Source organism: Solea senegalensis, linkage group LG2 (assembly GCF_019176455.1).
Source record: "Solea senegalensis isolate Sse05_10M linkage group LG2, IFAPA_SoseM_1, whole genome shotgun sequence".
NCBI lineage: Eukaryota > Metazoa > Chordata > Actinopteri > Pleuronectiformes > Soleidae > Solea > Solea senegalensis.
The window spans coordinates 9,729,875-9,744,775 of NC_058022.1; the positions used below are offsets into that span (position 1 = coordinate 9,729,875).

The 14,901-nt window shown below is 41.3% G+C and overlaps 1 protein-coding gene across 1 annotated transcript in view; it reads right to left on the reverse strand.

Moving 5' to 3' along the window:
* Window positions 1–7,192: 7,192 nt before the first annotated feature.
* Window positions 7,193–14,901, reverse strand: part of LOC122765056 (metabotropic glutamate receptor 5-like) — a 44,360-nt gene continuing 36,651 nt past the window's right edge. The window contains exons 11-17 of the mRNA XM_044019122.1: window positions 14,339–14,456; window positions 14,006–14,192; window positions 13,139–13,297; window positions 12,860–12,985; window positions 12,025–12,207; window positions 11,623–11,789; window positions 7,193–9,179 (exon numbers count right to left, since the gene is read on the reverse strand). Coding sequence (XP_043875057.1) covers window positions 8,123–9,179; window positions 11,623–11,789; window positions 12,025–12,207; window positions 12,860–12,985; window positions 13,139–13,297; window positions 14,006–14,192; window positions 14,339–14,456 — 1,997 coding nt within the window. The 3' untranslated portion in view covers window positions 7,193–8,122. The remainder of the gene's footprint in view (window positions 9,180–11,622; window positions 11,790–12,024; window positions 12,208–12,859; window positions 12,986–13,138; window positions 13,298–14,005; window positions 14,193–14,338; window positions 14,457–14,901) is intronic.

Sequence of the window (14,901 nt, forward strand, 5' to 3'; positions counted from 1 at the left end):
AAGGTTCTTAGGGGATTATGGGAATGATTCACTGGTTGCTGTCACTCTCACACTGACTGTCATGTCACACAGAAGGTGATGGAAGAGGGAACAGATATCACAGGAGCTGTCAAAGAGATGTCAAATGTCTCCTTTTGACATGTTGACCACATGAAGACCACCCACTGCAAACCAATGTGTGGACACTGTGGTACAACCGACTTATAATTGTACCCCATCTTTCGTCCTATGTCAGCTGGGATTGGCACCAGCGACTCCCATGGCCCTCATGTGGAGGATAAAGCGGTAGAAGATGAGTGAGTGAGTTTATGTGATGCAGCTTGTAGGACTTGGACACCCATGTTTGGAACACTACACTACTCCTCTCGAAAAACTTTCCAAACAGAGGAGAAGACAAATGTCTGTATAAGGGATATGTTCAAATATACATGACTGAAAGTGAAAAGGAAGAGAGACACACATTCACTTCCTGCTGCTGATTTATAGAATAGCTCCTTGTTTTCGATTTCAGTAACCATTAACCATTTAAGACTGGTGGTCACTTCTGTTGTTGTGATATTTGTAATAATTAATCCACTAGATAAACACAGAAAGGACAGGGAGGTGATTTTTTTGTTTTGTTTTTTTTAATAATGATTTCAATCATGGTTCAAAAGTACTTTATAGTACACTTACACAATGATCTTTTTAATGGCAAAACAAATAAAAAGCAAAAACATTTTTTGTTTTTCAAAGTTGTCGTCCACCCCCCCTTCACAGCCCTGATAACTGAAGGACACATGGAGTTACATCCCAGTAAGAAGAAACAGGAAGATAACCATGTCATGATTAAGAGCTCTAAGAGTTAATGAATCTTTTTCTTTTTCTTGTTTTATTACAGGTTGCCCTAGCTCTTTAATGGTGGTGACTTTACAAATCCACCTGTTAGTGCCAAAGTGCTGTGGCAACACAGTGTTTTTTTTGCAGAGAGGACAAGGTGCTCAACCAAAGACAGAACTATTGAAGAAAGACAGAAGGAACATTTTCTTATTCCAAGACACACACACATGTTTTTATACCGGGTCTGAAGGTGGGCTTACAGAACCACAGAGTTACTTTCAACATCAGCTTTCTGGAGGCTTGTGGTTCTTTACAGATCCCATAAATGTATCTGCTCTTGCATCTCATCTTTGCTCCTGCACCAGGGGAGAAAAGCAAGCATGAGATGCAGTGACAGGGTCGGTGCAATATGATTCCAAAAAAAGAGGACGAGTCAGAGGATATAAAATATTAACCATCATTGTTTGAAATCAAGGTGTTGGGTTTTCTTTTTTTTTGCATTATCTATGTGTTAGCTAATACTTTCAGCTAAAACAGAACACAAAGTCCAATGTCCTAAAAAAAACACAACTAGTTCTGTTAAAAGTCCCGGGAGAGTCTGATTAACACCGTCCATTCTGCCTCCAGTTTATAGCTCACATTGGCCAATTTTGACTGAGGAGATGAGGATTTATTTACCAGGGAAGGAAGAGAACTCTGGCCAATACTGCTGTCATTCTTATTGCCAGGTCTATTGGGAGCCTCCAAAAAAAACAACAACCTATGAATGAGGTCGCAGTGTTGGCAATTTAGATTGCAGCACAATCAGAAAGAATTAATCAAACCGTTTTTAATCAACAAGGCATCTAAAGCTTATTCGTGAGCAAAGTAGTAATCGATCATAAAATCCGCCTGAATTAGACTTCTACCCCCCGTCATCATCCTCGAAAAAGCCACTTGGAAACATACATCTTCCAAACCGCTAAAACCACACTCTCACATTTTACACTTCACAAAGCCGAGTGAAAATATGAAGCAGATAATCAAATATCCAAATATAAAAGTCTCCTCCGTAATCACACCGACATACATAATCGAATTACATTCTACAGTTCTGAACACCAGAGAGAAAAACAGCAAAACAAGAAACAAGTGTTCATAAAAATTGATTTGCTATCAAATATTTATGAAGGTGATTAAACACTACAAGGTTTCCTTTAGAAACTGATATATTTAAGCCACTTTTATCACATTTATATGTTGGCACTGCCTATGCCACAATGTGATGTGTTTTTGTGTCGATACAGCTCCAGTTTAATTGACTTTTGTAGTGTTTATTCACCCCAGCTAATAATAATAACAATGATAATAATTAAAAACAGTAGCACCTGAAATAAAAAAGATGTCAAACAGTTGGCACTGAGTGGAAGAGCTTATGTTAACACAGTGATAAACTACTGAAGGCTGGGGATACACTGCAATTTCTTTCATACATTACTACACAGTGTCACAAGTATTGATTTTAATAATTGTTCATTTGTACCAGGGGAGAATAAATACTTTTGAATTTAAATCGTCTGAACTCTTAAGACTCTAAGGTCAGAGGCGTTACCTGCAACCAGGCTCCTATTGGTTAATACCAGCTGTCAATCACACTGGTGTCCAGTCCTCTAAATGGGACTAACATTCACAAAATTGACATTATGATCTATTGAAGACCTGCAACTGGCAAATGATACAATAACCTGATGAAAATGTTTACTGAAGTTATAACTCAAGTGAGAATTTGCCTTTCCGCAACAAACTTCCATTCAAATGAAGTTCCTTGTGCAAGCACTCGCCCCCTGGTGGCAATGAAATATATTGCTACTTCTGGGTTGGTTTCAGAGTGGAAACCAGAAGACAATGTCTAAATTAAATATGGGCTGAGTAAAAGTTTGGGGCTGTAAAGATATTGAGAAATAACCCATAATTTATAAACAGATTAGCTGCCTAAAAAACCTCTACATAAGATTTCTGTGATTAAACATTCGTCTCCTCATTGTTATCTCTACCACGCTGCTCAAAGATCATGAGAATTAAAGGTATTGATTCTGTTTGCGTCCACAGCAGTGATCAAAAGAGGATGATCTACATATAGAAGCGATGTGAAAAGCATAAAATCATTTATTTCTTCGATAATCATGAACGCCTGTGTCATATGGAGTAATATCACAGTTGTAGACTGGCTTATCTAAATATATTCCACAAACCATCAATATACAATACTGAAAATTCTTGCCTAATCCATCTGCAAAAAAAACAAAACCGTCGTACAGACGCACACAGACCTGCTTAATAAGTTACACTTCGACAAAACTCCTCAAGTACACACTCTTTTCTCTGACCTATAATCAATGCAATACAGAATCCAACTTCTTAATCACAACTCCGCCTCCTCTACGATGTATACCGTAACACGCAGAGACCTAAAATCAGTCGTGTTACTCTATTGGCTGAGGAAACAACCACATCTTAAAACACATATGCCCTTTACTTGGCTATAAAATGCGACATTCAAATCAGCAGCTTAGGACAAACGTACAAAAATACTATTAATCATTTTTAAAACATCTACTCTTCACCCCTCTGGATTCATCCAAGCCTGTGGGACATTTCATACCCGGGACATCGATATGTTTTTGTTTTGAAAAATGCCAAAAAGTTTTAAGTCATTATTTGTATCCACTGATTTGGTTATGCCATTCTTATATTTATTAAAGCCTTAATTCTAAACAACCGTTATTTTCTTATGGAACAAAACAAAGAACAGAATCCAAATTCATGTGAAATCTTCCTGATTTGATTAAACGCCTCAAGACTCAATCTTACCTACCTCTCGCCCATCAAATATCTTCTGATTTACCAATTCTATTTAAGTTGTTAAAACATAAGAAACTATTAATTATCAACTGAGTTAGACCCACAATCATAATCATAATTCAGTGTTCATAATTATCATCATGACACACAGAGATGACCCCACAGAGATGTCAGGGTCACCTTTAATCCCCCGTTAAGGATGACAGCCCGTAAATCCAGTACGTAGCACCACAAAATATAAACTCTAAACAAAAACAACCCCGTTTTTTTTATCTGAAGATAAACTGGAAGCAGGAAAAGCCTGGTTAAAAGCCTTTACTGTTCAAATTTCCATTCGGAGGCTTTAAAATCAATGACCTTGGTTCTGTTTTCCTTCTATCAGCAAATAAACATGTCTGGATTTTTGAGAGCAGGGATTATCAATCCAATTCTTTAGAGTGCATTTATGAAAGTACGTGAACGGACAGCATGAACGTCATCTGGAGATCATCTTCCTGGTGAGCATAAGACTTAACTCATCATCATCATCATTATCCTCATCATATTTGTAATCATCGTGTTTTTGGCGAGAATGTGAAGGGAAGATTATAACGTGGTGGGAGCTTGTTGTGGCGTGTAGTGAATTTTCCCTGCGTGAAAGTGTTTTGCATTACGTTTCCAAATCAGAAAAATTACATTGTCATTGAAAATGTTAGGATCCAGCTGTGGAAAATCTCAGATTAATCAAAATGCAAGAAATCTGAGTTCTTTAAATTATAACAATAGATCCATCTCCACATGGGGGTCGCTGGTGCTGACATAGGGCCAAAGGTGTGGTCCACCCTGGGCAATACATTTACAATCCACAGATTATTTTTCATGTCATTTGGTTTTGGTTGTGTCAACAACAAACCAAATACTCTTTTTTCAGTATAACATGATAATCAGATAATCAGTTTGAATATTCCATTCCTTGTTAATCTGTGTTGTTTAATGACTACATCGTATGCTCTTAGTGGTGTGATTATGATACAAGGTGACGTCACAGGACTGCGCGCGTCGAGTAAGACAGCAGTTCATGTGAGCACTGATTCTGTCTCTTTCTGCAGAGGCAGCAGGAGTCTCACCAAGGAGCCTGATAACAGGGAGCTGAAATGCTGAAGCAAGCTCCCAGCATGTTACGAACACTTTCAATGACAGCAGCAGCACATAAAAAAAAAAAACAAAAAAAACAGCTTATCCCCGGAAACAATTCCAAAGTTTCACGGTTTTGTTCCCTCTTTGTGATCGGCACCCCAGATAAACACAAATACATGTTGAGGTGCACAGAAAGAACTTGATGATAGAGGTCAGTTATGATTACACATATGAACAACTTAAATAGTTAAAGTATAATTATAGATACAGTTATACCTAAGATGTCGATTGCGCGTATTCACTTTTTACACCGAGAAGAAATGAATTATCTCGCTTTAAATTGCAGAGACCAACAAAAACAAGCCTCAAGTACAAGTTAAAAGGTGACTTCCCTGCACCCATGCCTTCACACTTGATTGGATTCTTTAAATCAGAGACTGGACCAAGAAAGGGACTACATGCCCTCAAGGACTGCAAAAGAAAAATAGGGAATCACAACTTTATGGCAACTAGACAATAATAAATATCTCCATTTCTTTAAATATACTGTAGTTTTTTAGAAAAAAAGAAAACTCATTTAAGAAACCCCTCAGATGTGCACCTTGTATACATATGGATAATATTGCTTTTACACTGGAAATGTGGAGTAATTATATAGTATAGAAAATATCCAAAACAATATAAACAGTTTTACATTTACTTGTTGTTTTTTTAAGAAACACACTATTAAACTATACCCTCTCTAACCCCTTTGGCACAATAATTATATTCATATTAATTATTACAGTGTTGAATTACAGGACATTTGAATAGGAATAGTCAATACTCACACATTCAGAGTAGTAACACAGTTTCTGTAGTCGTAACACATATTGGTACCGTATGTCATACCATAGTTCAAAAACAGATTTTTTTTTCTTTTTTCACCTGCAAATAAATGTACTCTGAAACAAAACAGAATTGCATGCCCTTATTATTTACAGAATCACTTTGTCTGAGTTTGTTCTTGCTGGCTACTGTAGAGCAGAAATACTACATTAAAAAAACAAAACATGGAGAGCATGATGGAAAGGTAACGCTTTGTTCTTGTGAACAAACAACGGTCTAATGATTTTCCACTTCAATTTGATATATCAAGCCATGTCTTTGCCACAGAAAACCTTCTCCAGATTCTTTGTTTTTTTTAACTTGCCCAGTGTTTTCTGCTGTGGGACGGAGCCGACACAAGGTCAAGGTCCAATTTCTCAAAAGCATCTTAGTGAATGCATTCATTGGCACATTTGAGATCCCACTACAATGACGAGTACTCTCAAACTCTGTTTCAGTGTTGGCACGAGAAAGCACAATATGCCATTCATAAGGGTTTCAACCAAAAATGGGAAACTTGATGAATTCTGGACTAATTGGACTCTACTCTCAATAATAGAAAGTCATTTTCTCCATATAAACAAACCCATGCCTCCTTAAAAATCACTTGCAGTACATACTACTAAGTGACTTTGCCAAAAAAACTACTACAGAAAAGTATTACCACCTGGATTACTTCCAACAGTTTTTCCAATCCAGGAAATAAGCGATTAGTCTCACGATGCCAAACCGTACTTTAAAGCAATAGAATGGATCTGCTTTCTTGCCGAGAGTGAAATGAAGATCAATATCACTGTCAAGTCCATCCATTTAATATAAAGCTGCAGCCAGCAGCAAGTTGGCTTAGCATAAACACTCGAAGGAGAGGGAAATAATGAACTGGCTCTGTCTTTTCTGCCCACCAGCGCCTCGATAGCTCAATAATTAACATGTCAGCAGACCTGAGACTTTAAGGTTTTCACCTGACAGACAGAAGAGTCGTGCAAATCTCAATCTTCTCATCTCTCTCTCTCAGCAAAAACGCATGTTTTGTAACAGAGTTAAGATATGTATGGTTTTCATGTGCGTGAGTATTTTCATTGGCTAAACTGGATGTCAGTTATTTGCTACCAGGTTTGTCTCGGGAAACTAAGAAGTTAGAGTTTCAATTGGTGAACCTCCTTAGCTTTTGAACCTCTTTTTTTTGTGTGTGAAAAGAGTGGAGACCTTTGAAAGGTTCCTAGCACCTGCACGACAGATGACTCTGGTCGAGGTTGACGAGGCTCTCTCCCAGCGTGAATCTGTCAGTCTACACCCGCTAACAGTAGAGATGATTGCGATTCCAATTAATGGCATTGGAATTTTTTTTTGATGAATGCGAGGGACACAACGAGATAAAATGCCATGACTGGTATCCAGCCGAGCCTTACAAACACTCCTTTAAATGACAAACACTAACAATCAGCTATGAGGTCAGATTCCTTCCAATGATGCTTAAAATTTTACTGACAAGGCTGGACCTCCCCACCGCCCCACCATCACCACCCCTTCCCCTCCCCTCTTTCTCATGACACAGGCTGAGAGGTACAAAAAAGTTTGGTCCCGACCGCTTCAGGAATTATGTAGAAAATATACATTCAAACTTCTGAAGAAAAACACACCGGGAGAGTAGAAAATACTGAAATACTGGCAGAAAAAAAAAGGAGACAACAGCGAGGGGGAAAGGGGGATTGAGGAAAAGAAAGCTAAGTAGAGGGAACAGACTGGGGAAGTGAATGAGTCAGAAGATGCTTTTGTGAGACAGTTCTTCAGAATAACATACAGTCTGGTATGTTAACACAATGCACTTTAGTCAGAAGCATGTTGGATTTCATCATTTACAAAAATCCACAACCTCTCAGTATTTACAACGTTGTTCCCTAATATTTCTATTTGTGTGAGTGTGTGTAGATATATATGTGTCCATGATAGCCTCCATATGGATGATAGGCTCCTCACCTTATTATCTCAAGTCATGTAGCCATTAAACTGAGTAACAGTACAAACTGACGCACACACACGCACGCACGCACGCACACAATCAAACACACACATATTCACAGTCTCTAATTAGTGGATAGCCATGTTACCTTAAGGCCACGAGCCAAACCTCAACGATCCATAGCCTACGAGAATGATTTGTGGCTTTACAGACACCGATCCACTGCAAAGTTGTAGGGGCTGTTTTTGCAGTTCTCCTGGCCTGACGTGTGAGAGACAGTGCTAAGAAAACACAACATGACAAAGCCTCTTACACTTACATCTCACTGCGAACATGTAAACACAAACACAGCTTGGTTCAATCACCAACCAGTGCTCCATGACTCCTCTACTTCAGGTTTTTTACTGCATGTAGGGACTAATGGATTTCAATCCATCTGTCCTCTCTCTCCTCTGTAAGACCTGCTGTTTTTTGATGCTCCTCTTCACTTATGCGTTTTCATAACTTGTCGTCTCTGCCTCACAGTGAGGATGAACTCTGGCTGTAGTTTCTGAGTGTGAGCCTGCTAAACCTGGGCGAAGGAGGAGAGGGGGGAGGATGGGAGGGGACTGGGGGGAGACACAGATCTGTCTCTGAGACAGGTGAGCCACTGCTGGACGCCAGAGAGTCACGGAAGGGGGACGGAGGAGTCAAAGCAATAAGCTCCTCGTCCAACTCTCCCCTTCTCATAGGGGAGTTGCTCAGGCAGCCGACCAGGCCTCCTCGCATGGGGGAGAGAGAGGGGGAGGCCTGGGAGTGAGGAGGTGGCAGTGGGTAAGGTGAAGGAGGAACGGGGTGTGCGAGGCAGCCACCGGATGGGAGGGGCTGGACATCGGCGAATGTGGTAAGGGTTGGGGCCATCTGGAGCTCGCGGGGTAGCAGATACGGGTCGGTGGGCTGAGGAGAAGGAGGTGTGTGTTTGTTTGAGTGTGAGTGAGTTGGTGAGGGTGACAGCATCATGCTGTTGAGCTCGGTGATGTTGGCTGTGAAACGATTCACTACACAGCTGATCTGATCCATCAGTGAACTCTGGGGCCGCACTGTGTAATCGTCCACAATCACCAGACGACCGTCACTCCCAGTGACGACAGATCCACTGCTGGCACGACCACAACTGCTGCCGCTGCCGCCGCTACAAATGCTGCTTGTGTACGTGGGAATGCCAGACATGTGAGGTTCCTCCCCTAATCCCGCCCCTAGCCTCTGGCTGACCGTGCTGATTGGCGAAGGTGTCTGCGGCCGATATGTGAGGGAGTAGCGCTCCTCTGCTTCAGAGAGGTCGTACAGAGTCTTGTCTGCGCCAGCGTCGGGATGAGTGGGCAGGGAGGACATGGATGGGAGGGAGGGCAGAGGAACATGAGGGGGCAAGTCACCCCCACCACAGTAACGCTCCTCAGAGGTTTTGGAGAAGGGCTTGATGACGGCAGTCTGATTATTCTCCTTTCTCTTGATGTGGAAGGACAGCCGCTGCCACAGGTGGTTGCCACGTGAACTGCTCCGCTCCGTCTGTGCCCAAGATACAGATTTACCGTTGGAGCTGGAGAGCCAAAACGAAGAGGCAGAGAAGAATGAGAGGAAGAGGTTAGTTTTAATTCACATTAATCACCATCAGCTGGTCTGTTAGGGTAAAACTAATGCCATCTCTGATTGAAGACTGAATAAATGAGATGGTAAAAACACTTACACACAGTACAACTTTTGTATCACCTCATGTGAAATAATGTACTGTTACCTTCCAAACTGTTATAAATAATAAATAATATGAGCCTATTTTCTATTATCAGTACAAGTCTCTCTTGAAGACAGTGAGTCATCATGTACAAATGTTTCAAGGCAAAAATATTTTGAAAGTCACAATTAATTCCTATTGTGAGCTGCACAACTGCAACCAAAACAAAAACACACGTGGCAAAATACTTGACACAGTGTTGTGTAATGCTGGGTGAGTGATGTCACTTTGTAGACACAGACATATTTGGCTCTAGCATAGAAAACCAGTAGGACTTCATATGTGGAGTAATTTCAGTGCAATTCATTTCTGCTCCATTTTTCCCCCACCAGATTGTTCTTCATTTTTCTTTGTCAGGTTAACTCTTCCTCTCTATTTCTGGTCCTGGCAGTTTTTTATTTTTTCACTTTTCTCTGCTTCACATCAGTCACAGTTCTCATGCTTCTTTCCTCCTCTTATTTTGTTGCTTAGGTTAATGAGTGTGATTAATCTATAGTGGGACTTCTGAACACCCCAGTGCTATGGCTGGAGGTGAGAAGCACTCCAACCTCTTCCTCTCACATATACTGTATATACACACACTTAACGTATCCATATGCTGCATAGGTCAACCTGCACCTACACACCCACTGTGTGATGTGATTTGTGTTTAATACATCTCATAATAAGCGTCGGTTACAGTGGGCTTTGTAACAAACCAGACCTCCTACTGGCAGAAACATGTTGCAGTGTCTTTGTTTATTCTGTTTTTTATTACATTTGTGTCCAGCTTTGAGGACAGCTTTAAAAGGATAGTTTGGATTTTTGGACATTAAGCAGGCGGGAGCAGAAAATGTGCTGACTTCCTCTGAGATGAGGTTACAGTAGGCAAAAATCATAATTTTTCATTGTCTCCCTGCAGCTTGTGCCCCATTTTCTTCGATCTCTCTCTCTCTCTCTGATGAAGTTCCATGTCTGTGTAATAAAGATATCCCGTTGGTTCTTCTCTCAACAGCTCATCTTCATCGGTTTTGTAGTCCAACATGCTTGTTTGCTAAATTTCCTTCACAAGCTCTGATTAAAAACAGGTGATACACCGCAACCGGTGACTTGCGCGGCTGCCTGGCACAGTGAGACAGGCCTGAAAATAAGTGATGGATGGCGGTTTCATTGTTCTAACATATGTGAACAAACCATATGCATGCCTGTTTGTGGTGCTAGCCTGGAACTACAGTACTTTTTTCCACTTGGAAACAGGGAGAGATCTCCAAACCGGAGACTCGTTAAATAAATTAACAGCGTTGCATACACTCCACTACTGGTGTCTTAATGCTCAAAAACTAACCCTTTTATGTCTGCCGAGGTTATACCAAACTCTCTATAGAAGGTCAAATATTTGTTTCCCACATTTGCATTAATTTTAAGGGTTAAGACAACAGCTTCCAGCAATTACTGCCGATTACCACCATGCACGAGGAAGAGGAAGGACATGGAGAAATGGAGAAGAACAAAAGCAACAAAGAAGGCAACATTCATGAATTATCTCATAAGAGTATGATTGAAATCTTGCTAACCAAGCAGGGTGAGCTGGAATAACCTGCTGACAAACGTAAATGTGTTCTTGCAATTTTCAACAAATTCAGTCTGTGCGAACGACTGTGCATCACTCCCTTTGTAGCCTTTGATCGTTCCCTTGTCACAGTAGATGGCTTGTGGATGGCCTCAGGCCTGGTGTGAAAGCTATTAGATCTTTTTCACCCTTTCACATTACGCTTTTAGCGTTTTCCCTCTCCTTCTGCTCCTCATCTCTGTGTCCATTCCCACCATCCATTCTCTCTCCCTCTCCGTATTCTGCTTACCCTGCCTTCTTCTGTTCATTCTCATCTCTCCCACTTGCCCCATCTGCATTAGGCAATTGTCTGCAGTTCATATTAGGGTCAGAGGAACAGTCAGGGCGACTAAGTGGAGTTCAGACAATCAATTTCTCTCTCTCACACACACACACACACACACACTATAAATAGTCTCATTGCAGTACTGGTGCCTTGGACTGTGACTTAACCTGGCGATAACTGACAAAAGAAATCTGTATCGTTAGAGCAGCTAAGATTGACCTAACCACAACCTTAACCATAGCTAGTTAATGCCTAACCCTATAACCTACCCTCAATTCACATCTAACCTCAAATCTGGAACAGTTTCTCAGACAATTTTGACTGAATGGGACCAGGGTTTGGTCAGTACTTATGCCAGACAACACACACCCACATACCTGAGCGTCTCTCCAGTAGAGCCTCTACGTTTCCACAGGTTAACCAGACTCGAAGAACGGCTGGCTGCTGAGGAGGATTTGCCGTCACCCACGTGCATGCGCACCACTGTGCTAGTGGTAAAGGCACTACGCACGTTCCGCTCTGGTTTGGCTAAAATGATGTACACCTGATGCAGAATAAAACACAAAATATGTTATTGAACAATATCTTTATCCTTATTTCATTTTTTGTTTGAAGACGGCGCATAGTGTTAGCGCTGTTGCCTTGCAGCAAAAAGACCAGGGTTCACCTGGTCACATGGCAAGCTCCTAAAACTCAATATTTAGGGAGACTGACAGGTATGAGGAAGTAAATGGACCAAGCATTGACGGAGTGAGACTTTGTTTTAGCTTCAGCCTTACCTTGGGTACGAACATACAGCACAGAGCCACAGTGGCACTGAGGCTGACACTGAAGCACATGGTGATGATTTTGTAGTTGGATCCAAAGTAGATGGGTACAAAGGCCAGCCAGATGATACAGGTGGTGTACATAGTGAAGGCAATGTACTTTGCTTCATTGAAATTAGCCGGGACGTTGCGGGTCTTATAGAGAGAGAAAGAAAACAAAGTGTGAGCAACATTCAAGCACTTCTAGATAATGCAGCTGCTGATCTGTTCACATTTATTCTGCCTTAAATCTGGAAAATAAAAACTGATGTCTCCACAGAAGCTTAATAATCACTGCACTTACATGAAACACCGGGTCACGACCCCATCCGAGTTACAGTAGTTTGATTTATATTCTTTTTCTTTATGTTTTTGTAAACTCTAAGTCAATTTGCTGTGAGTGCAGAACATTTCAGCTTTTGTGCCTTTTTGCCATTCTTCCCTCACAGTGAGCAGAAAATAAGTAGCTGCAGGGCACTGATTATTAAACACTGACTTTTTAATGTTTGTGGAAACATTTATTTTCATTTCATGCTCAAAGGGAGAGCAGCAGTAAATAAGACAGAAGTTACATCTTTACTTTACACATAATGACCCATCTCGGTCCCATTTTACCATTCACAAAACATTTTGGCAGGTTACTCATCAAGTACCTGGTTCAGGACTCTAATAGTAGTAATGTACATACAGCACATCATTAAACCAACCAATGGCTCAAACTGCATGTGTCCTTAAAGCTTTGATTGTCAAGTCATCATGTGAAGATATGCCAGTTCATTTTCCTCAGTATATTATAACAGCTGTGTACCTTAAAGGCATAGAAGGTGCAGCTGAGGATCAGAAGGCCATTGTACCCCAGTGGAGCCACTACACCCAGGTTAGTGGTGTTGCAAATGAGGTTGACCTGGCGGATGCTGGGGTAGTCATGGATCACCTATGAAGACAGAGGAGGGAACACGAATACTGAATATGGCTGTTGCTTCAAATCCTTTTCTCTGTTGCCTGTGTCTTTTAATTTGTCTGCACTCCATAAAACAGTTTAGCCTTCCTCGCACAAGTGAAGACCACACACACACACACAGCTTACACGAGGTGGCTCCATGAGGAAGAGGGCGACGATGATGCCCAGCTGCAGCAGAATGAGGAGGAAGGCAATGATGAGCTGAGCACAGGCAGACATAAAGCGAGGTTTCTTTGTACAGATTTTCTTCTTGCTGCCTGCCAGGATCCGAGCAATGCGGTTTGTCTGGGGATCAGAGCACATACACCATTGGGACATTTTATAAAACTATACACTGAACATATTGTACCTAGCGTAGATTATGGCCATCTGCTGTCTGTGCTGCTTCTGTCCTCATGGAGACATCATTGGAAAACACTTCAATTGAAAGAAAAATTGCAGTTCGCAGGAGACAAAATAAAGTGCTATAAACTCTGGGTAATTTCTTTTGGGAGAGCTTCTGCACTTCACTGACATTAATAAATCATAACTCTGTGTTACAAAAGCTTATGCCCAACAGAATATCCCTTTGTCATAGCTTGTTAGCATAGCATTGCATTGCTTGTTGGTTGGCCATATCCCTTCAGTCCAATACATAGAATAGGGAGGATCTGCTGTATCAACTAAATATCGCACTTTTTTCCTCATACAGCTCTGTTTACAGACCCAAATGTACCTGTTAGAGACACAAAAATACCAGAACTAAGCAGTTACTAAGAGTGAAATATTCAGACCCACTGACACATCCCCTTATATGTCTCAGACCCTGATCCAATCTCCAGCAAGCTGGAAATTTGACCCAAGTCCTTGACAACTTAAGCAACCCCAACCAATCAGAGACATGGATGGGGAGACACTGGCTGAATGCAGAAGAGGAATTTCACAGTGGTTGATCAAAGCCTTACACTTCAAACGCGCTGCAGCCCGTCTCTTAATTCTTAATGCAGTTCTTACCTTAGTAACGAGCGCAGAGTAGCTCATGGCGGGTGATAGGCCTATTCCCAGTCGTTGGAGGTAACAGTGGATGACGTGCGGTTTAGCTATGAGGGTGAAGGTACACAGGTAACCCAAACAGATCCCTGCCAGTATGATGTAGCACAGCTCTCTGCTCGATGACTTCACCACTGGGGTGTCCCGAAACCTGAAGGTAAACACATTTACGATTACATGTGCAAGTTGTAAATCAAAGATGGGCATTTCAAAAATGTAAACACGCCAGGGAATCATGAGTGAAACGTGGGTTTGTCCACTGTGTGTCCGAGTCATAGAGAGAAGGCCGAGATTTACCTGATGAAGACGGCAGTGACAAAGAATGTGGCCATGAGACCGAGGCAGGCGAAGACCACAGCGGCAATGGGTTCAGGGTCGCCCCACCGCAGGTATTCAACTGGGATTGGGTCACAGCCTGCGAGCACGGAGATGCATTTCTTAGAATAAAATTGACCAGGGTGAGGGAATATTGCAGACTATGATGTCTGCTGTTTTAGTAGTAGTATATGTGGTATTTTTTTAGGGATGCAGTAACATGGAGAACAGAATGTGGATTACATTTAGTTGCTTTGTTAGAGTTGTGCAAGTGGGCAGTAAAAAGAGAAGGAACCATACCCTGTTTTTTTTCTTACAACCTATTTCACTTTAGGCTTTGGCCAACTTCTAAGACAGTGGACACAAACCTTTCCTGATGTCAATCATCTATTCTTTGCCTGCAGCCAAAGAATAGATGATCTTTTTTTTAATAGCCTGACAGGGGTCAGGATTGGTGTAAACAGCTACACAAGATTCGGAAACCATTGGTTAAGGTGAATTCTAAAATGTTTTCATTAATCTGTATCCACCACATTCATAAAACA